A 24809-nucleotide genomic window follows, 5' to 3' on the forward strand; every position below is an offset into this window, starting at 1 on the left:
TGATATGCTGATATACATTTGCCCTATTTTTTTTTTTTCTTTTTCAAATTATAAACTTGACAGTGTTGTTATTGTTCTCCATCTTGAGTCAGTGTCACTAATATAGACTCTGGCTCCCATGATTCTCCACTGAATTAAGCATTTTCAATAAAAGATGGGTGAATTAATAATATTGGCAGAGTTTTAGGTGGGCTTTTTGAGACTGTGCTGGATTGCTTTGCAAATTTAAAATTTCTAATGATGATTTTGTTTCTAAAATTTAAGATGTGGCATCTCTTATGTGTACCATGATTTAGTCACCACTTTAAACTTCAGTCTTAACAGTATTGGTTAATGGGTTTAAGACATCTACTTTCTCTGATTCTGTAAGTTGGTGGTGGTCCATGCACTGGTGTCTGAATATGAGTCTCCTACTTCACTGTGTAATAACACTGTTTTTAAGTGCCTTTTTTCTCTAAGACATAACTTTCAGTAAATTACCCAGGACATTCAAATACTTTATGCCTAAAATATATGAATTGTTTCTTCTTTCATAGCTTCACATTCTCAAGCCAATTTAATTCAATTTCTAGACTATTGTTCAGAAACAACTTTCTGTCTTTGCCAGGCCTTTGCAAGATGAATTTGTTAATATTATGAGCTGTTCCTTTTAATTTCTTCCTAGTTTCACAATGTCCATATTTTGTAAAACACCAATTAGTTCATACAGCATCATTCCTCCCACGATCATTGGCTACTTCACACAAAATCCTCCTAAAACAGCTATTGAAAAGACCGTTTAAAATTTAATCAAATAAACACTGTTTAGAAACTGGTTAGTTTGACTTTTTTTGACAGGGCTTGAAAGAGAATTCCAAAGTCATGGTGCAGATACACAAAGGCTGCTTCCTTCTTCTCTTCTCATTGTCCATGTTTCTAAACTATTGTGGAATATGACCCGGACACAGACAGGCAGACACATTAGATTTACCCCACATACATTTATTTAGGGTCTCCATTACACTAAGTCACTCTCACAAACCCCAATACCCCACAGTCCTTGGCCAACACAATGCCTTCTCTCTCAGTCTTCAGACCGCCTCCTTCTCCCCTCCAGAGATCTCATCCAACTACGCTCCCGACTCAAGTCCTCCTCTGAAGGGAGGCGGCCGCTTTTAAATAAGCACCCAGATGTGCTCCAGGTGCGTCCCCGGCAATCTCCCACCAACATGCCCCTGTGTGGCGGAAGTGCCAGCTGTATCCCCAGAGGCACTCCGGGTGTCCCTCTTCCCCCCCAGCACTTCCTGGTGTGGCGGAAGTGCTGAGGTCCAGGGTCCTCCAGGTATTGTGGTGCCCCCCTGGCGGTGACCACGGGCCCCTACAGGGTCGAGCTTCCCAGCCCCCAGGGCGGTTGCCCCCTCGAGGTCTGGAGGAGGCACAAGCCCTCCTCCGGTCTTTTCGAGCGTCCCGGGTAGGTACCACCCCCATCCGGGCACCACACTATATAATGCTGTACTCCAAAGATTGTGTAAGTGATCCACCTGTTAAGTGTTCTGTTCATGTTTTAATCAAGAGCTAGCTTTTGAATGAATCTTTTGGACATTTTTATTCTGGCTTTGATCCTAACTTTGCACTTGTATTTCCTAAAACAAACATACGGTACATACTGTAATTAAATTGATTATCTTGCTTAACATTCTGTATCAGTTTACTATGAACATCAATTGGTATTGGTATTAGCACATTCTTTTGTCACATACTCTTTCTGTTAATGTTTCAGTTTGATTTTTCATATGAGTTTTTGCTTCTTCCACAAAACCTGCCTCTGTGGCTTTCTTCACCATTAAATGTTAGTCCCAGTAGTATCACATCTCCTGCACTCATAACAGTAAGAGAAGGATATCCTCTTGTTCTGACCTTTTTAGCTTAGTTCAGATTTTCCTTTTTTTTTTAATTCATAACTACTCCTAAGTGTGAGATGTTAGGTTCTTTTGCCTGTATTCAAATGAAAGGATTAAAGGATCTACAGAGTGATGAAGAACTAACTGCACATTGTAGTCTTTAAATATTTGATAAGGTTTAGATTTCTCTACACTGTTATGATTTAAGCATTAAGCATCAAGAGTCATGTGGCCACATACTACTGAACATGTGCATGTATCCTAGGATAGCGATTATGAAAATCCTGATACCGAAACATATGAAGTTCCTTCGGAAGAAAATGATGAAAACTATGAGCCACCTCCTATGGTGAAAAAGAGTGTTACACCTGCCTTTTCACAAAACAGAGAAGAATATGCAGGTATTTATACCATTCAGTCTTTTTCACTAAAATAAAGTATCTTAAGATGTATTATATAGACATGTTATAAACTTTACAAGGTAAAAAACATTGACTGGTTTGTAAAGGCAAAATGCTTGAATTAAAAAATGTTTTTAAGGTGATGATGGAAAAACTTTAAGCTGATGTCAATAAATGATACAATATGTTTAAACAATAAATCTGTTTTATTCTTACAGACAACATATCTGAAAGCACAAAGCAACCACCCAGAAAGCCTTTTCCCATTCCAGCTTCATCAATGAGTAAATCAAGATTTTCTAATGTGCCTCAAAAAGCTTCTGTTTGTACAAAACCGTTTCCTCCAAAACCCCAGCTTGAAGAATCTGATGATGTAATGTTTTTATTGTTCTTTATTTAATTTATTTCTTGATACTGACTTTTTGTAAGAAATAAGAATCTGTAACTGTCATCATCGGTTCCTATAATCTTTTTTTTTAAATTTCTAATCTTATGCCCTGACTACTCCTTTCTGAAAGAAAGCCCTGTTAAAGGATAAGTTTTACATTTTCAAAATCTTTTTTTATACAGTTGTGGCATTCAGTACATTCATTTGGTCTGTAAACTTAAATTTAAATGCAGCAGCATTTTAAAATTAACATAATGGCTTGTGCAGCAAGTTAAAACTGTAGACAATGAAGCAAAACAAATACAAAACACAAGTCTTAAAATTTACAAAATTTCCACTTTGAAGCTGAGAATGTGCTTTCATATTGAACCACATCTTGAGATTAGACAAATATCAAACAGTTTATATCAATATTATTTCATAAAAATATAATTACTGTGTGCACAATTATTAGGCAAGTGAGTATTTTGACCACATCATCATTTTTATGTGTATATTCCAACTCCAATCTGTATAAACTTGAATGCTTATTGGATTTAAGCATGTGTATTTGTGTAATGAGGGAGGGTGTGGCCTAAGGAGATCAACACCTTATATCAAGGAGTGCATAATTATTAGGCAGCTAGTTTTCCTCAGGCAAAAGGGGCCAAAAAAGTGATTTAACTGACTCTGAAAAGTCAAAAACTGTAAAAAGTCTTTCAGAGGGATGCAGCACTTTTGAAATTGCTAAGATATTGGGGCATGATCACAGAACCATCAAACATTTTGTTGCAAATCATCAACAGGGTCACAAGAAATGTGTTGAGAAAAAAAAGACGCAAATTAGCTGTCAAAGATTTGAGAAGAATCAAACATGAAGCTACCAGGAACCCATTATCCTCCAGTGCTGTCATATTCCAGAACTGCAACCTACCTGGAGTGCCCAGAAGTACAAGGTGTTCAGTGCTCAGAGACATGGCCAAGGTAAGGAGGGCTGAAACCCGACCACCACTGGACGTTTCAACTTAAGTTTCTTGTTAAGACTGGGCCAAGAAATATCTGAAGACAGATTTTTTTCAAAGGTTTTATGGACTGATGAGATGAGAGTGACTCTTGATGGACCAGATGGATGGACCCGTGGATCAGTAATGGGCACAGCGCTCCACTTTGACTCAGATTCCAGCCAGGTGGAGGTGGGGTACTGGTATGGGCTGGTATTTTTAAAGATGAGCTAGTTGGACCTTTTACACGTTGAAGATGAACTCCCAATCAACTCCCAAACCTACTGCCAGTTTTTAGAAGACACTTTCTTCAAACAGTGATACAGGAAAAAGTCTACATCTTTCAAGAAGACCATGATTTTTATGCAGGCCAATGCTCCATCTCTTGCATCGAAGTACTCCACTGTGTGGCTAGCCAGTAAAGGCCTTAAAGATGAAAGAATAATGACATGTCTCCATCCTCATCTGACCTAAACCCTATTGAGAACGTGTGGGCCCTTCTTAAACGTGAGATTTACAGGGAAGGAAAACCATATACCTCTCTGAACAGTGTCTGGGAGCCTGTAGTCACTGCTCCACAAAAAGTTGATCGTCAACAGATCAAGAAACTGACAGACTCCATGAACGGAAGGCTTATGACTGTTACTGAAAAGAAGAAAGGAAGGGTTGCTATATTGGTCACTGATTTTGTTTTTTGAAATGACAGAAATGTTTATTTGTAAATTTTGAGTTATTATTCTCACAGTAACAGATGAAAATAAACAAGTGAGATGGGAAAATTTTAATTTTTCCTTTAGTTGCATAATAATTCTGCACGCTAATAGTTGCCTAATAATTGTGCACACATATGCATTCCCCTGATGATGTTCACACTCATATTTCCTTTGTAAAACATTCGGGTTTTAGGTTTATTAACATGTTGGATTGACTGATAGCACTGTATTTGTTCCATATTAAAATTAATTCTCAAAAATACAACTTGCCTAATAATTGTGCACACAGTGTATTCCATTTTTAAAGAAGCCCAGCTTCATTGTTTATCTCATTCCTTATAGATATACGTAGTATATGCAACAACCTTTCACTCAAAGGGGCATAGCTAATTGTAGCTAGTTTTGAGAATGCAGAAATTTACTTTGATAGTAATAGAATGAATAAAGAGTGGATTGTATTTTTACATCTTGGTTATGCAAATTTCTAAAGCACTTTTGCTACAGGGCAATGCTGTGCTAAACAGCCACAAACACTTGTTTTATTTCTTGATTATTGATTACATTAAACCCTAAGAATGCCTCAAAAAATGCAGACATCCACAATTACACTTTACCTGCATCACTATGTTACAACGTATGTACAAGGCAAACCTTTCACTTAATCTGAATGTGTATGTAAACAGTTTTTTGACCATATCTAGATTGTGTAATGTAAACAACACAGACATCGAATCAAATTTATTCACCAGTTTTGATTTGGGCTTTAAGGCCAGGAGTGTAAATGTAGCATTTGTTATCATAAATACACCTAACCCAAATTTGCAATATTCGTTGTATTTTGTTTATTCTGGTTACCCACTGGCCACAGTTGTAAACTGCTGGGGAGGATACTTTTTTTTTTATTTGTAATTGCATCTTCTTTTGACAATACAAATTTTCCTATGCAAATAAAGGCATATTATGACTGTAAAAAAAATAACTTCAGAAAATGCCAAACTTGAAAAATTATTAGGCTGTTGGATTAGTTGGAACTACAGGCGCTAAGCAATCCATGATATAGTAAATATAATAAATTGCAAATACCAAAATGGGAATAACAAGGTAATGTCTAACATAGTTTACGCTGTGACTGTTACATATTAAATAGGCATTCCATTCTTTTTAAAAGCCTTCACTTTTACTGTACTTTTTTTTTTTTTTTTTTTACTTTATTACAGTTTTGTACAATGTTTCATTCTACAGGAGGGAATCCCAGATTGTTGAGCACCATACCATGTTATAGTGATTGGGCTCGGCAACCTTATTCCAGTTGCTTCTACCCATGACATTATTTTTCTCATCACCATTCAAAGTTTATAATGATTGGTGAGGACAGGAATATACTTTGACATGGAATTTGGCTCTTGCATCATCACCACTATACACTATAGCCCTTTCAGTATTGTTGGCACTGCATTTATATATTGCTCAATGTAATGAACACTTTAACCTTTGCTTGAGAACAATTCACTAAGATGTTTAATCTCCTCCTCCTTTTGGGACAGCAAATGAACAGGAGATAGTAGAAGCAGACAAAATCTTTGTCTAACAAAATGCAAGGACATAATATTTAAAAAAAAAAAAAAAAAACAGAAGAAACTAATTGTCCAAGCCAGTAAACCAAAATCAAACTCAAAATATCATGGCCAAAAGGTCCTTACGCTAACTTCTTGTAATTGCCTGTAATTAACAACAATAGAAATGTTATTCAAACGCTTGGATGCCAGAAGCTATGCAATGACATCTATCACATGACTTTCACTTCACATGAATTGCAATAGGCGTACCAACAATAAATGTAAACAATTAGGCAATAATAACTTGAACTAGTCATTAATTTAGACGTGCAGCAGCAGTTGAATGCTGTGCAGCCTTGTCCCATGTGCGTAATTTTTGCTGAAGTAGCATCAATGTCACTAGGCACATTTACTGTTTCAAGTGTACGGAGTACAGAATTCTGCATCTCCTTATATTATTCATTGTGAACAACTGAAAGACCCCATTTAACAGGAGTTCTTTTTACTGGGTGTGATGACACACCATTTAGCTCAAGTGCACTCTCTGGAGTTCATCTTTTCAGAAATGTTGCTGCCACTTTTTTCAATGACAGAGACCACATATAACCAGCAGCAATGCATCTTTTACTTTTAGTACTAGTTCAATGATGCCTTTGAGTGCCAAAGTATATTCTGGTCTAACAGAATATGTTTTTCCCTTGCAATAGATTGTTTTACAATGGACAAGTAATGTATTTTTGACACATACTGTACATGACACATTTATGTTAATATTTTTAATATTTATACATTTTTGGAGACTTTTCAGGCATAACTATGAGCTTAAAAAGAACACCATTGCTCTTTTCTGTTCAAAACAACACTTCTGCTTTGACCTCCCCCACAGTATGGAGTAGAATAGTTTTAGAAATTTCACACTCTATGAGCCTTCCAATGTTCAACCCACATGTAAGCCAAATTAATTCACTGCTGAATACAGACATATAACATGTAAGTCTGGCCCACAAGACTATGCAAAGATCAACTCGAAAAAATTAGTGAGCATAACGAAACAAAGAACAAAATTATTGGAATTGCACATAAATAATTAAACAATTAAAAAAAGCTTAAGTCCTAAAAATGAAACAAAATTGAGTATTAGGAAGCCAAAACCCCAGATTCATTACAATAACAAATCTACAGGAACTCTGAACACAATAAGAATCCTACCTAGCCAGTACAGGGTAATTGGTCCACTTACTTCTCCATCCTCTGGTATTGAACTAGCTTCTCTTCCATCCTCCCAGGTGAGGCCTTGCCTGAACTCTATATTTGACTCCAACTCTAATCTCTATCATAAAGAAGTCGCTCTATGCCTCATCCCTGTAGTAGTTCCAGGCAGGCCTGATCTCCTTCACACACATGCCTTTGTTTTGGCCACTGTAACAGCTGTTGTTCTCTTATTGTGCCAGTGGTTATCTGAAATGAGATACTTCTGAATACTACTTATTTTTCAATATTGTATCCGTTGTGGACAACCTACTGTGTAACCAGCACAGAAATGCAGTAACAATTTACCACTCAGATGTATAGAAAGCAGGACGTTTCCATCAGTCATGTTGCTCCATTTATCTTCATCTTGTCAGGTATGGGCACTCAAATCCCCCAGTAGGACTACAGAGTTAGTACTGTTTCAAGCACCATTCCATTGTGTCATAAATTCAAGTCACCCTCTGGTATAAACTCCACAATGTATAAACTCGCACAATATTCATCAAGGGATTTTTGAGCTTTCTTACACCTGACCAAGATTCCTCCCATATACACAGAATGTCTTTGTTCAAGAAGTCTCTTGTTATAGCCAATGCTATAACATGCTATACAGGTGAAACTATCCACATCTAGTCAGAATTTTTCAGTCTGTTATGCAAGCTCTTGATTTTCCCTTTCTAGAAAAGTTACATCTCTCATCTTATAAGTGAGTTCCCAAATTCTACTCCAGAACATCTAGATCTGTCCAACCCATGACTGTTCTAGAGCTCCAGGGATGCCCCTTCCATTATGTCAAAAGCACAGTCATAGCAAGTACTTGCCTAATACAGTTTTTCAATGTGCAATATCTTGTTTGCAGAATGACTATGTTTGCCCTAGGGACGAAGAAGATGATGACAATAACTATATTGAACCCAATGAGGAGCCACCTTCAGCAACTCCACATGGTAAGAGTGTGTAGTATTAATGAAGAAATTATATATGAGATAAAATTATTGGGGTACATTATAGTGTATCCTAAAATGTTTCTATATATCTTTCAAATGTTTAAATATTTAACTAAATTCTCATTATTAATTTTTTCAGAAGACACAGGTATTGCTAAATGTTGAGATTCAGCAACTTCATCAATAATCTATATCACATAAACGTGTTTTGCTAAATGTGAATATTAAACGTTTGTTCGTACGGGTGGAGTAGCCCAAACTTTCAATGCTTCAATATCTGAACCATTTTGAACGCCAACATCGCTGCATATTGCTTTTTATGTTGGCAAAAACATTTTATGTTGTATACACTGAATGATTGGAGTCGAAACAAAAACAAAGATTTGCCCCATATATTGTTGGAGAGTAGTGAATAACTACTGAAACCAGTCTTTTCTGCAAAACAACAAAAGATAAAAACGGCAGGGAATGAAATGAGGTCATCTGGACGGGATGGAAGTGAGGTTATCTGCAAAGGAAGGGAAGTGATGAGTTTTAGCCTAGTCTTCCGTGAGTCTGAAAGAGGAAAGAGAAGAGGCATTAATGCTCGTTACCATACCTTTTCCTGGTGTCTTTTACGCCCTGTGTTGGACCCTTTGGCTGTCCCCTAAGCACACGTTTATGACATGACCTCACACCTCAGCCCAGACCCGTCGGGTCAGGCGCCCTGAACCGAGAGGTTGTAGTCATGAGAATGGGCATCGGAGTTGACTTGGAGAGAACCCCGGCAATAAATGAACTTAAATCTATAAGCTTGTAGGTCTAAAAACCACCATGTGACCCATGGGTTCAATTCCTTATGTATGGCTATCCACTGTAAAGCGGTGTGGTCAGTGACAAAGGTAGTACCTTAGCTGAGTCACGGTCCATTTAATGACCAGGGCTTCTTGTTCCACTGCTGCATACCTGGTCTCCCAATCTAGCAGCTTCTGGCTGAGGAACATCACGGGGCGTTCAGCACCGTAGACACTTTTGCTCAGCACGGCACCTAATCCTGTGTCTGAAGCGTCAGTCTGGAGAATAAACGGAAGAGAAAAGTTAGGAGACTTCAGTATTGGTGCTGGCGTAAGGGCCTGTTTAAGTCATTGAATGCAGCTTCAGTTGTATCATCCCAAACCATATTATAAAGAGCCCTTTTCTTTGTAAGATTTGACAAGGGAGTTGCTCTCTCAGAAAATCGGGGTACAAACTAGTGGTAGTACTTCGGTAATCCGAGAAAGGCTTGGACCTGCCTCTTGTTTACCGGACGGGGCCAATTTAAAATGGTATCAATTTTAAAACACTGAGGTCTGACCATCCCTCCACCCACAAGGTAGCCTAAATATTTGGCCTCCGATAATCCAAAGAAACATTTTATTTGTGTTTATTGTGAGGCCGGCTTAACCAAGTGTTGCGAGAACTGCTCCGACATGGAGTAGGTGATCCTCTCATGTGCCAGTACCCCTTCGTCATGTCTAAAGTGGTCAAATATTGAGCATTGCCCAGCCGGAGTTCATCAACTTGGGGCACTGGATACGTATCAAATTCAGAGACCTGGTTAAGGCGTTGAAAATCATTACAGGACCTCCAACTCCCGTCAGGTTTGGAGACCAATATGATGGGGCTGAACCATGGGCTATGACTTTCTTCAATTATTCCCATGTCCAACATCCGTTTGATTTCCAGTTGAACTTCAGTTCTTTTTCCCTTGGTAAGTTAGTAACAATGCTTCCGGACAATCACCCCTTGTTCTGTAACAATGTCATGCTTAATCATAGGGGTCCGCCCTGGTTGTTTGCTCAATACCTCCGGTACAGACAGGATTACCGGCCATTGGTGTGTCAGATTATTGTTGAGATTAAGGGAATGTTTTTGAATGAAAAGGGAACAAGGCTTTCCGCAGAAGGGATTGGCTTCCCTTTCCTTCTGCGGTTTCAGCAGGTTTATATGATACACTCGTTCACTCAGCCAACGATTTGGTTGTTTGACCAAATAATTGTTGAGTCCTCTACTCTCCTTAATCTCATAAGGGCCTTGCCAATGGTCCAGCAGTTCAGAATGGGAGGTAGGCACTAGGACCATAACACGATCCCCTGGAAGGAATTCCCAGAGGGTGGTGGTCCAGTTATAATGATGGGCCTGTGCTGACTATGCTTTGTCCATATATTTTTTTTAGTATAGGCCGAATTCTTTCAAATCTATTGTGTAATTGTGTGATATATTCCAAGATATTTACGGTGGGAAGGGGTTCTTTCTCCCATCCTTCTTTTAAGATATTCAGAACACCCCAGGGTTGTCGCTCATATAACAGCTCAAAAGGAGAGAATCCTGTAGAGGCCTGTGGGACTTCCCGGTAGGCAAATAGAACGAGGGGAAGTAGCTGATCCCAGTTTCTTCCATCCTCGTTGACCACCTTATGTAACATCCATTTTAGTGTCTGAATAAATCTTTCTACCAGCCCATCTGTATAAGGGTGATAGACATTATAAGCAGTAACTTGGTAACCTCCTTGAATGTTTCCAACGTAAAGGGCGTCCCCTGGTCTGTTAAGATTTCTTTGGGGATCCCGACTCGTGAAAAGAACCCTGCCATACTCAAATGTATTTGTGTCCTCTGGCCAAAGGTTCAAGTGGACCTATGAGATCGATACCGATCCAATCAAATGGAATATCAATGGGGGGAGAGGAACTAGAGGAGCATGGTTCATCCTAAGAATTTGTCATAATTGACACTCTGGATAGGAAGTGCAAAACTAAATAGACTTCCTTGTTTATTCCAGGCCAATAAAATTTAAGTTTAATTCGTTGTAATGTTTTCTTGGTGCCCATGTGGGCACCCAAGAGATGAGTGTGTGCTAATTCAGAAACCTGCCACCAGTAGGTCTGTGGGACTAGCAACAGTGACCCTCTCTTACCCTCATGTTCCGCTACCTAATATAATAAATCATTTTGTAGTACAAAGAGGGGTCCCTGTGGTATGGGAAGGATTGTGCACTGGCCATTAACTGAAATTTCTGGATTCCTTGCGAAATTGAGGGAATCATCGTTCCACTGTTCTCTTTTAAAGGAAACCTGAGTGGCTCTAAATTGAAAATGCAGAGAGCTCAGTGGATCTCCGTTGACCTCACTGGGCAGAGTATCAAAGCCTCGTCTCCCCATGGCGGTGGGGATCACTTCCGGGGTGAGGTCGGGGTCTTCTACTGCATCACATTGAGTGGACCTAATCATTGTTTGTATACACGGCGTGATAGCAGAGTTTGAGTCATCCCCGTCCATGGGGAGGCCCAACTTAGTTACAGGAGTGGTTTTATTTCATACCGCTTTTACTATAAGACCAGTCCCAACCGAGAATGATAGCAAAAGGAGGGTTTGGAAACACAGCCATTGTAATCCATCCTAGCTTATCACACAGGAGGCGGACCTATGCCACCAAGTTTCCTCGTGAATACAGGTTAAACTGGTCATAGCTTTTAGCCACTGTCGCAGTAGAAAAAATCAGTGAGCAACAATGGAAATGTTACTCCTGGAATCAAACATGGCAGTCACCCAGAACTCGTTTATTAACATCACTCCTGTATAAGTAAATGACAAAGAGAGCGGCAGCACAATACCTTTCTCCTTGGGCAATGTTGCAGTCAGTCCATGGGTTCACACAGCTGGGGACAGGCAGACACGATATACCCGACTTCACCACACTTGAAACAGCAGGGAAGATTGGGTTGTTTTTCCTGAGACCTAGCAGCAGCACTAGGCTCCATGGGACGGTGGTTGGGCTCACAGAAGGGTACACATCCCTGTCGGGATAGATGAGCAGCCCGTTCTGCCCTCTCCAATTTACAAGCCACTCGTTTGCGATCGTTAACTCCACCAGGGTTTCCATATTTTTGTATGGATGTTTGCAGACCTGCTGGGCGATATAATTGGAGAGAGCATTAATCAAGGTTTCGCAAGCCAGTTGCTCTACAATCTGCCAACTGTAATTTATGTCTGGCCATAGCCAGCATCCGGTCTTCCCCCATATCTCGAATGCCTGAGCCCATGTCGGCCTCTCAGGGTCGAACTTCCATAGGTGCTATTCCCTTGCCTGCTGTTATGCCGTAGCGTTTCAGTACCTCTGCGTTGAGGGGTTCATAATCAGCAGCCTGCTCCTCAAGAAGGTCATAATATGCCCGCTGTGCTTCTCCTTTCAGGTACGGCGCCAGTATGTTGGCCCATTCCACTCGCTCCCAGTGATGTCATTTGGCGGTACGTTAGAAAATTAAAAAATATAATTCAGTATTGTCTGCCACAGTAAGCAGCACTAATACCTGGGATGGAGCTCGGGCTTGGTCAGATTTTACTGTGGCAGCGGCTCCCACACGGGGCTCGGGCTCGACCAGTTGTGTTCTCGTTTCCCCCAGCTGGACTTTCACCAGTTGCAGTTCGGCCATGATGGTGGTGAGTACGTTGCTCAGGTCCTGCTCTTCAGGCATCTTCCTCGAGCTTGGATCCTGTTGACTACGGCAGTTGTGAATGATTGGAGTCGAAACAAAAACAAAGATTTGGGGATTTGCCCGTATATTTTTGGAGAGTAGTCAGTAACGACTGAAACCGGTCTTCTCTGCAAAACAACAAAAGACAAATGAGTATGGCAAACAGGTTGGTTTTATACAAAAACCACAGGAAATTAAATGAAATGATGTTGGTATGAGAAGGAAGTGAGGACATAGAGGAAGAGGGAAGTGACAAGTTTTGGCTTACTCTTCCATAGGTCTGAAAGAGGAAAGGCATTAATGCTAGTTACCAACCCTTTTCCTGGTGTCTTTAAAGCCCAGTGTTGGACGCTTTGGCTGTCCCCTAAGCACACGTGTGTGTCAGTACCAAATGTCATCTGTCAGGTACTGTTTTCCAGCACAGCAGGCATGATGGAGCAAACATTGGCTGAGATAATCCTGACCTGTTGGCCAGCTCCATAAGAAGTGACGACAGGTAGCCTATATAAACTGTACAGAATAACTTTTTTTGTTTTTCCATCAAATACACAGTATTGGCCCTCTTAAAATGGAGCTACGGTAGAGCTGCACATCATATTCATTACTTTTGAGGTTTAATATGTTTGTAATGTCTTATTATACATGCGAGTCATCTTTTTTTTTTTTTGCATTTATCTACTTGATCATGTGTGTTCCCAAGATATTTTATTATTTATATGCCAATACTCCCAAAATCCAAAAATATGGAAAATATTTCTGGTCCAAGGCATTTTGGATTAGGGATACTCAACCTGTATTATTTGGTAATGGTTGATACATTTTCATGGCACTGTAAATATATATATTTGCCTCCTCCTGATTTTCTCAATTTTTGCTTATTCATAACACTTGTTTCTGATTTCCAAACAAATTTAGTATAATACAAAGGACAACCTGAGTAAACACAGTACACCATTTTGAAATAATCATTTGATTTATTGAAGGAAAAACTTTATCAACACTTTATCATCCATGTGAAAAAGTAATTGCCTCCTAGTTACTCAATCAATGAATTGATTGGTGCCAGTCCTATTGAATCTAAAATCACATCAATGGATCCTTTCTAGCAATGTGAAGTTGGCTAAAAGGTCTCAACAAGTAGCACACCATGACTTGATCAAAAGAAATTCCAGAGAAAGAAAGTTACCGAGATTGATCAGTCAGCAAATGGTTACAAAGCAATGTCTAAAATTGGGACATCTGCAAAATTCCATGTGAGCCATCATCTCTGAATAGAAAAACCTTGGTACAGTCGTAAATCTGCCCAGAAGTGGCCATACCTAGCAAAATTACTCCAAGAGAACACAGAAAACTCATATGGGATGTCAAAGAAGAACCCAAATGAACATGTAAGGAACTGCGCGCCTCTCTCCGCTCATTTAATGTCTATGTTCATGACTCCAACATTAGAAAGGCACTAGGCCAACACTTATATCCGTCTAATTGATTACAATCTGCAAGCTTTTGAAGCAGCTCAGGCCCCTTGTACATTTTGCCTGAAGAAGGGGCCTGAGCTACCTTGAAAGTTTACATATTGTAATCTTTTTAGTTAGCCAATTTAAAAGTGTCATTTTACTTTATTTCTCATTACAGTTTTTCAAAATAAGACCACCATGCCTGCAGTGAAATATGGTGGTGTTAGTATGTTGATGTGGGGATGTTTGCCCAGGCCCTGAAGCAGCAAACTTGCCATAAATGATGAAAGCATGAATTCAGCTATCTACAGATAAATACTGAAGGAAAATGTCCAGCCATCTGTAACCTGAAGCTCAAGCAGAATTGGGTTACTCACCAGGACAACGATCTAAAGCACAAGAGCAAGCCCACCTCTGAATGGCTGAATTAAAACAATTCTATAGAGGCCAAAATTTCTGTTTAGACTCTTCAAAGATTGATCTCCTGATACCAGAAGCATTTGATTACTGTTGTTGCTGCTGAAAGTGTCACAACCAAAGGTTTTCTTTTGTATTATACAAAGCTTGTAGTGTTATGAATAAGCAAAAATAGAGGAAAGCAGGAAGGGGACAAATACTTTGTCATGGTGCTGTGTGTATATGCTTGTGTAAATAACAGTAGTCTATGTCTGTGTCATTACACATTAACTAGTGTTTACAAGTTTTCCAAGTTGAAACTGATTGAAGATTATGAAAATACTGTACAGTAGTAAAGCAGTGCCAAAGAACGTGCTGTGTACTTTAGACATAAAAAGATGAGGTCAGACATGAAAAATAGAGGGTAAACAGGTTAGCCATAAATCCTGGGTTGGGTGCTTTTGGAGTTTCAACAATAAGTAGGAGTGTATAGAAGTTCAAGAAATAAATAAGAAGGAAGCCAAAAAATGATATGGTAATAACATTTGCTATAACTCCTAACTGGAGCAGTAGTACAGAATTAGAACTGTTTGATACATGAGAACACCATTTTAAAATAGTATATACCATAGATAATACTGTAGACACACTTGACTCTCACACCTTATTTATAGAATATTTTCAGGACATTGTCAAGGATGACTACTAAAGCATGGACGGAATAGGATGGAGTTTATCGTATAAAAATTTGAAAGAACAAGGCAAAGTTATTGAGGTGCATGAAATAAAAAAATAAGCAAATAAGTAACTAGATGAGGAGAAAGTAGGCATGGAAGTGTACACGCCATTGTAGAAAAAAAACTAAAGAAGTAGCTTTTTAGTTTTAAAGCAGTCCACGGTTGAGGATTATCATCTGTTAATTGTAGATTTCAGTATTTTATCATACTGTATATGTAGGGATTCCTTCAAACTGGTCACAAAGCTGATTACTTTTTACAATAAATTTATATATAGTATTTTTGATGTACGAGCAAGAAGGATTACAAAAATTACCAATTTCTATCTGTCTTCAAACAAATTTAGTTTTACACTAGAACAATGTTTCATGGTGTTTTTACAATTTTAACTGTACCTGTCTATGGATATTTTTTTAGGTTTGGTGTCTTCAGGAAGTTGCTACAAAAGTATGAAATTCAGACAGTGCAGCTGTGTGTATTATAGATCTCATGTTTGCAGAGTGAGAGCTGTATTCTCATATTTGGTCCAGCCTGTGTGAGCATCTGACTCTGCCATGGATAGGTTATGTCCTCTCTCCTGTTAAAGCTTTTCATTGACAGGATAGCTAGATGGAGGCAAGCTTTAGAGACTATCCAGTTTGGCATTTTGATGGTTGTATTACACCTGTTTGAAAACGATGCTGTCCTCTGGGCCCCATCAAAATGTGATCTTCAGTTTTCACTATAACGGTTTACAGCAGGGTGTGATGCTTTTGGGACAGCAGTCAGCAGTTTCAAATATGAAGTCACAGTCCTCTCCTCAAAAAGCATGATTTGTTCTCTGCACTAAGATGTGAACAGCTACCCCAAGTGAAGGAATTCAATAACCTCAGGGTTATGTTCAAGAGTGAGAACAGAGATGACTGTATGAATAACCAATGATTTTGTACAGTAATAGTTACCTTGTACCAGATGATGGTTGTAAAACAGAATTAAAATCCTTAGATGAGTCTATTGATTTACTGGTCAGTCTAGATTCCCATTCTCAGTTATGGGCATTTGCTCTTGGTAGTGACATGAAACCATTTGTAAGGTAGTTGAATTTCTGTGTAAAGTTGCTGGGCTCATTCTCCAAGACAGCATGAGGAGCTTCAGAATATACAAGAACCTTAGAGCAGAATGTTGTTGTCAAGTTTTACTCTGGCTATTGGCCACTTTCACATGGGTGGGGTTGCACTGAATTTAGTTTTGTTAATTTGGACTTGATTGTATGGAATGTTACACGCTTTTAATAAATTCAATAAAAGATTTTAAAAGAACTGTCTTTCTGTCTTCTAATTGACAGAAACCAGTTGAGGTGGTTTGCACATGTAGGATTTGCACTGGGAGGAGATTAAGGGGCACACTTGAAAGTGCTTGAGAGAGATTATATATCATTATATATCATTATATATGGAAGCATCTGGTAATTCCTCAGACTGGGCTGGGAGAAATTTCCCATGGATAGTTGACTTGGACAGTCCTATTTCAGTGTTGCTACCATAACTGCTACTAGAAAAAGTAGATTAAAAATGTTAATAATGATGGCCTTTTAATGTAGATTTTGTTTTTCTTTTCATAGCCCCACCTGTTATTAACAGAAGACTAAAGCCTAAAACTCAGAATGCCGGTCACACAGCCAGAAAAGATGATAATCCAGGTGAATACAGTATATTAATGTATAATGTTTGTAATTTTGAAGTAAATGTTAATTTATGAATGAAAACTATGATGTTCATTCAAGTATTAAAATTTCAGTATATGGTACAAAACAATGCCACAGTCATCTAGAATTCATTCTGTCCTCTCAATTATTTTAGTCAAGTTTATTTTAGTATAGCACACTTAGTAACTGAAATGGAGTAGAGTTTCTTTCACTACAGTTTACTTAAAAAAAGAAAAAAAAAGTTAATGTAGTATGTACAATATGTATTTGCTTCATTACAGTGAAGTATGTTAGAATGAATGGTGGCAACAAGGTCCTTTTGAAGCTGAAAAATGTGAAATAGTACATTAGAGCCACATATCAAGAAAGTGATATAAAAATGTCAAGAATACCAACATTAGTTCATAAATTGGATATTTCAGGGCTTCAGCTACAGAATCTGTTTAAAAAGGCAACACAAAAGTCTTCAGGTTGAGGTTGAAAAAAGAGGCCTATAAGATAGAAAGTGATTCCTAGAAAGAATCTAGTTTAGCAAATGCATATTGTTTTGCAATGTTCCTTAATTTTCTTATATTACAATTTTACAAACTATTTTTTAGTACAAAATATAAAATTAAAAGAGGTGCTGAAATAAACTTTTATTCAGTTCACTTAATTCCGTACCTTCACATGTGCAAGCCAAGTTGAATCTTTATCAAGAAAATGTTCCTTTTCCTCCAACCTAAGGAGTGAAGATTTAAGTAGTTAAAGCATTAAGTTCAATGCTAGAACTAGGAGCTATTAATACAACACCATGAGAGATGATATTTCTCTGGAATGTGCTGTTAACCACAGCCACTCTACTCATTACTCATCATTCAGTAATGTTTATTAATAAATATATCTCTTGACATTTATATAGTGCAGCATAAAATAGTGCATCTTGGAACTGGTTGTAGATAAAAGTATTGTTGTAAAAGTATTTTTGTGATATTCATGTTGTGAAAGCAAATTGGTAGGATTGAAAAGATTGAGCCAAACACCTTTAGATTTTTGAGATGCTGAGTCTATTTCATACTTGTGCTTGGCTGACAATTCAATATTCAAAACTACTACCTTACTTTAAAACGTTAAGACTTTGCAGACGTGTATGCAGTTTCCAAAATGAATCCATCAGTATGTACTGTGCACAGAGGTTACTGTGGTCTGAAATTTAAATGGGATGGAAAAGTAATTTTTTGTGTGATACACAGATTTGTCTGATTTATCACTTGACTGTGACATCTTCTCTGCTCCCCACCAGCACTGCCAGGACAAACGATCAACAAACAACCATCTGAGTGTCACTGACATTTTTGGCAGATGCTGCCACTCTAAGCACTATTAAAACACTGGTTTTCATCCAGGGCTACATGCATATTGTTTGTGTGGGCCTTGCAATGGAGTAGTATTCTGTTGAAGATAAGTCCTTTTGTTTGGGATAGACTTCTATTTCTAAGACCTTCAACTGAATTAAATGTTTATGAAAATGGTTATATTTTTTATTACTATGAATTAGTCAGGTGACTTTCTGTTATAGTTTTATAAACAAAAGTGCATTGGGGGATTCAATAAAAACACAAAAGGTCTTGCCTAACATCATCTGAAAGAGAAAAAATTGTAGTTGATAAACAAAATACCAAGACAGCATACTTTTTTTTTTTTTTTTTTTTTTAACAGGCAGCGGTAGTCTTCTAACTAAATCATAACAGGAATCCACAGAAATACCCATGGAACACTCGGATGCCTGTGTATTTTCAGAATGCTTGCTTGATTCGCTGCTACTTTAAAATATCCAGTGTATCAGTAACAGTATAGAATTACCTGCCATTTATTATTGAAAATAAATCAGATGTGTTTAGGTTAAAAACTGTATAGTTAATGATTTACGTATTTAAAAAAGATATACCACATGAACAGTAATATTCTTATGATTTCTCCGTAATATATTGTTAATCACATCTGTTTCTGTCTTCAGATGTTTATGAAGTGCCAGATTTAGAGGTGAGTTCTATTCAAAATTTATTAAAGGTTGTAAAATATTACTAATTAACACTGAAGTTTGAATTTTTTTTTTTTCACTTTTAAAGGATGATTCACCACCTGTAATGAGGTAGGTTAATACAATATTACAACAGTTGAAATATATTAGGAGCTAAGAGTTTTATAACAATATACTAATATATAATATACAGTACTAGCCGTGCCTGCGTATTAGTGATAAAGGACAGTGAGGAGGGCTCTGCCTGGCTCCCCACTCCTGAAGTCACACTTCCCTTCTCCCCTCAGCCTGAAGCCTCTGTCTCAGATTAGCACGAATATATTGCTCCTGCAATGGAACTATGATTCTTAGCACAATGAGAGAAGTCGCAAAATCAACCGGAATGTTCAATCAAATTATAGAAAAAAACCTGATCTAAATCCATGAAGTAGCTCTCTCGTTCACTAGCTAAGCAGAGGTAAGGTACATGCCCTGAGGCTGGAATGTGAGTGAGGAGGGCCCCGACCCCCTCCCCTCAGATAAGAAGATATAGAAACTGCTTTGTGTTATTTTTAACTTTTTATCTCAAATTCTATCTAGAACTTTGTAGAAAAAAAGTTTTCCTACTTTAAATAAAGTAAATGAAAAGCTTTAAAATGTTCACTTTCATGTGAGTTTGTCATTCACTTTGTCATCTGTTGCTGCTTCTCTTTTCCAATGAAGTGTTGATACTATAGGCTGATCCCTTTGGAACCTGTGAATTTCTCCGTAGATGCAAGGAGGTTATTTTTAATGAAATCTACTTTGTTTTGTTGGTGGTTTTTACAAATTAAAAATGAATGTATTATCTTTCATACAATAATGCTTTTATTTGTTAAAAAAGTGTATATTTTGTTGAATAATTCATATGATTGAATTTGTAATTTTCTGATATTAAATCAAATAACTAAAATGAAAAAAATTAAATAGAAGATAGAAAGGAAATTAACACTTGCCAGCCTACCCTCAGTGTTGGTAATGAACTCTAAATTTAGTGGAACTAAATATGTTTTCCTTATTTAGCAGACAAAGACAAATTACAGAATCACACAGGAGACATACAGTGATCCCTCGCTATATCGCGCTTCGCCTTTCACGGCTTCACTCTATCGCGGATTTTATATGTAAGCATATTTAAATATATATCGCAGATTTTTTGCTGGTTCGCGGATTTCTGAGGACAATGGGTCTTTTAATTTCTGGTACATGCTTCCTCAGTTGGTTTGCCCAGTTGATTTCATACAAGGGACGCTATTGGCAGATGGCTGAGAAGCTACCCAACTTACTTTCTCTCTCTCTCTCTCTCTCTTGCGCTGACTTTCTCTGATCCTGACGTAGAGGGTGTGAGCAGGGGGGCTTTTCGCACACCTAGACGATACGGACGCTCGTCTAAAAATGCTGAAAGATTATCTTCACATTGCTACCTTCTGTGTGCAGCTGCTTCGTGAAGCGACATGCTGCACGGTGCTTCGCATACTTAAAAGCTCAAAGGGCACATATTGATTTTTGACTTTGTTTTTCTCTGTCTCTCTCTCTCTCCCTGCTCCTGATGGAGGGGGTGTGAGCTGCCGCCTTCAACGGCTTTGTACCGGCGGTGCTTCACATACTTAAAAGCCAAACAGCCCTATTGATTTGTTTGCTTTCCTCTCTGTGCTCCTGACGCGCACTCCTTTGAAGAGGAAGATATGTTTGCATTCTTTTAATTGTGAGACAGAACTGTCATCTCTGTCTTGTCATGGAGCACAGTTTAAACTTTTGAAAAAGAGACAAATGTTTGTTTGCAGTGTTTGAATAACGTTCCTGTCTCTCTACAACCTCCTGTGTTTCTGCGCAAATCTGTGACCCAAGCATGACAATATAAAAATAACCATATAAACATATGGTTTCTACTTCGCGGATTTTCTTATTTCGCGGGTGGCTCTGGAATGCAACCCCCGCGATGGAGGAGGGATTACTGTATACAGGTCTTCGAAATCTGTAAGACAGCAATGAGATTAATTGAAATGGTTAACAAGAAGATGTCGTCTTCTTCTTTCAACTGAAAACATTTTTAGCACCTTATATGAAATTTAAAGGTTTTTTTTATTTTATTCCAGTATCCCCCTTTTTCATTATTCATCTAATTTCCTATGCTCAATGCATGCTGGCCTGCTGCTGTGTTATTTTTTTATATAGGAGTTAAAAGTATACTTGTATTTTAATGGGTATGGAAAGTGCTTTTTTCTTTTACATTTAAAAAAAAAAATTCTTCTGAATGTATAAATGTAGCTCAATGTTAAAAGTTAAGCAATTTTCCCTGATTTTTTCAAGTAGTGCACATATTGAGGAAAAAAATATCTCCAATGATTGGCCTCATTTCTGAACAAAACCTTCCTTTATTCTAAAATGAGAACCCAATAAGACTGATACTCTTACTCTAACTTGCTCTGTCATCACCACAATTTTGCCCATTTTATGTAGGTAAATACACCTTTAAAAAATCCACATCAATAGTTCTCGTTAACTGTGATAGCACTATTGACAGACAGGGCAAATAAATGTAGAATTCTTCCATAAATGTAGAATTTTTGTATTGAATTGTTAAATAAATGCTATAAATTGCAAATGCACTACATAGGAACAGACATAAATTATATATATTGGGTGCAAGCTGCAAACAAATTTGTTGTGTATTTTCTATAGTTAACTCTAATAATGCTGTAAGATGAATCGGGTCATGATACTCATGCATACTAAAAATTGGTATTAAATATCAGATTTTATAAGAAGCTACAGTGAAGGGTGGTGCGACTTTAAACAGTTAAGTTTAAAAAGTAAAAAAAAGGTGCATTTATGATGCTGTATTTATACTGAACTTTTTTGTTTTAATAATTTGGATTGTCTTTTTCATACTTTGCTTCAGTTGATAAAGTATACTTAAAAGTATAATTGTATGTACATTAGCAGTACAACATAATACAATATATTTAATTAATTCTGACTTTAAATGATTTTTATATCTTTCAAGGAAAAACAAGTCTCCTCCTAAAACTATTCCATGTTTACTTCCAAAAGTGGAAAATAGGTACAGTATGATATGTGGTTTTTATTTGTTTTTTAGCTCTTCTTTTAACACAGATTCACAAAAACATTTCTGTCTCAGAATCATTTCAGCATAGATCACGTTATTATTCAAGTCTCCATGATGGCCTAACATTCTCGAATCAAGCAGAGGAGTAGAACTTATTTTGGCAGCAGTCACTGCAAAGGCAGGATTCCACCCTGGGAGAGGTGCTAGTGCATCACAGGGCCCACTCTCATACACATCCACACAGAATCAGTTTAGAATAAAAATGAAACTTAGTGCAGATTTTTGGGATGTAAGAGGAAAGCTGCTGTGCCTAAGAAAAACCCACATTGTTAAGGGTTGAACATGCAAACTCCGCACAGACAGCAGCCAAATGCAGGATTCCAACCCAGGACAAAGGGTGCATGAGGCCACCATGTTGCAGCATTAATGATAGTGTATAATGCATATAAACAGAACTTTAAATTGTGACCTAAACAGTGTCCTTTATTTAAAAAAAAAAAAAAATTAGTTAAAAAGGCTTGTATGTTGTAAAATAACAAATTTAAACATTTGCCTAGTCTTGGGAAAATAAGTGATACATGATCATAAGTATTGTGTTAGTGTATATTTCTATACCATTAACATACAGTATTAACTTGATTTAAAGGTTACTATTATGAGAATGTCTCCCCTGTAAATTGGCTTTGTAGCACAAACTGTTCACCACAGAAAATAACACAACAAAACCTTAAAAACATTGCAAAAATATTAACTAATCAGTGGTAGCAGTGAAGTGTCTAGTAAAATGTAAAAACTGGATTGTTAACAGATTATTTCAAACAATATGTTTTGGTTTAAAGTTATTCTTAATCAAATAAAAAGTGATTTTAAAAATCAATCTATCCATTTGTTAAACTTGAATTTAAATTTTGGAGATATAGCCCACCCTGGAAGTGTGAGACACAAGGGAGGAATCAACATTGGAGTAGAAACTCACTCAGGCACCCACTCTCACCCGCTTTGATTGGTCAATATGCCAGACAACTTAACAAAAATATCTCTGGGATATGAGAGGAAAATCAGAATATCTACAGTATAGATGGTGACCCTATGTTGGTTTCATCCCAACTTACTAGAGGTGACAGGCAGCAGAAGTAACCTCTTTGCCACCATGCAACCACTAGATAAACCTATCTGAGAAATTTAATACTGATGCTGCTGAAAGTATGTGGGTTGCCATTTACACAAGCATTAAGCAAAACAAAAGCTTTGCAGCTAAATTATAGCAGCCACTTGATCTTTATAACTGATTCATTGTTTTCTTCCTCACAGAACAGCATATGCACTGCATCCTTTGGAAATAATTATGCTCCCTCACAGATCTACTTCATTATCACTTCCTGCATGAACAATGTACAGTGGAACCTTGGTTCACGAACGTCTCAGTACACGTACAAATCGGTTTATGACCAAAAAGTTCACCAAACTTTTGCCTCGGTTCACGACCACACACTCGGTGTACGAACAAGCCAGTTTCCCTTTCGGTTTGTACATGTTCAGTCTCTCCCTGTGCATTTCCTGTGCAGCGAGCAAGGGAGAGAGAGTGAGAGAGCGCGACACACACACACACACACACACAGGCAGCGCGAGAGAGAGACAGACGCACACACACAGGCAGTGCGAGAGAGTGAGCCGCGCGCACACACACACACAGGCAGCGCGAGAGAGTGAGCCGCGCGCACACACACACAGGCAGCGCGAGAGAGTGAGCCGCGCGCACACACACACAGGCAGCGCGAGAGAGTGAGCCGCGCGCACACACACACAGGCAGCGCGAGAGAGTGAGCCGCGCGCGCACACAGGCAGCGCGAGAAAGACAGACGCGCGCGTGCACACACACAGGCAGCGCGAGAGAGTGAGCCTTGCGCGCACACAGGCAGCGCGAGAGAGTGAGCCTTGCGCGCACACAGGCAGCGCGAGAGAGACAGACGCGCACGTGCACACACACAGGCAGCGCGAGAGAGTGAGCAGCGCGAGAGAGGCAGACGCGCGCGCACACACACAGGCAGCGTGAGAGAGGCAGACGCGTGCGCGCACACACAGGCAGCGCGAGAGAGGCAGACGCGCACGCACACACAGGCAGCGCGAGAGAGAACTGGACACATAAGGTAGGAAGGCAGTTAAAGAATGCACTGGGCTTGATTTTGTTTTCACTTCTGTTTACAGCGATCGGTTCGTAGCGTGCATTGTTGCAATGTTACTTTTCTTGGTGGTTTATTAAATTACGGATTTTTTTCAAATGTTCATTTTTTCCCCTGTGCTTAAAACTCTGTTAGTTTTCTCTTTTGGTCAAGGTTTTCTCAGTGTTACTCAGTGTTTTTACATTTAGTTTACTATTACGCTGTGCATTCTATGGTTTAATTAACTATATTTGTGCTTAAAAACTTTAAAAAAATATATATATATTTACATAATCTGTTCCAGACCATACGAACTGTAATTGTATTTACATACAAACCTATGGGGGAAATTGCTTCGGTTCACGACCAAATCGGTTTACCACCAGAGTTTTGGAATGAATTATGGTCGTGAACCGAGGTTCCACTGTACTTTAATAGGAGGACCTTCTGATTTTTTTTTTTTTTTTTTTTTGGCAATGATCTACTTTAGTAGGCCATACTTTAAATTATAGTCTTGTCTCTTACTATACGCAGATATGTTTTCCAAGACTACAGCAAATAACAGTTTTGTGGATGTGTGAAAAAGGAAAAAAAAATTAAATTATAGTTATTTTTTACTCAGTTTTGCCTTGACTTGCTACAAACATTTTTTTTGCTTAGAATCAT

The 24809-nt window shown here is 38.2% G+C and overlaps 1 protein-coding gene across 50 annotated transcripts in view; it reads left to right on the plus strand.

Moving 5' to 3' along the window:
- blnk (B cell linker) overlaps positions 1-24809 on the plus strand; it is a 374165-nt gene that overhangs the window by 200452 nt on the left and 148904 nt on the right. For 27 of the 50 annotated variants that reach the window (XM_051923822.1, XM_051923832.1, XM_051923826.1 and 24 more), the window contains 7 exons: positions 2146-2281; positions 2500-2654; positions 8029-8116; positions 16793-16870; positions 18873-18898; positions 18985-19007; positions 21922-21978. The exons of 14 other annotated variants lie outside the window; for them this stretch is intronic. In XM_051923822.1, the coding sequence (XP_051779782.1) occupies positions 2146-2281; positions 2500-2654; positions 8029-8116; positions 16793-16870; positions 18873-18898; positions 18985-19007; positions 21922-21978 (563 nt within the window). The remainder of the gene's footprint in view (positions 1-2145; positions 2282-2499; positions 2655-8028; positions 8117-16792; positions 16871-18872; positions 18899-18984; positions 19008-21921; positions 21979-24809) is intronic. 9 more of the 50 variants (XM_051923849.1, XM_051923852.1, XM_051923851.1 and 6 more) reach the window with 6 other exon arrangements.

The sequence above is a fragment of the Erpetoichthys calabaricus genome, chromosome 2 (assembly GCF_900747795.2).
Source record: "Erpetoichthys calabaricus chromosome 2, fErpCal1.3, whole genome shotgun sequence".
Taxonomy (NCBI): domain Eukaryota; kingdom Metazoa; phylum Chordata; class Cladistia; order Polypteriformes; family Polypteridae; genus Erpetoichthys; species Erpetoichthys calabaricus.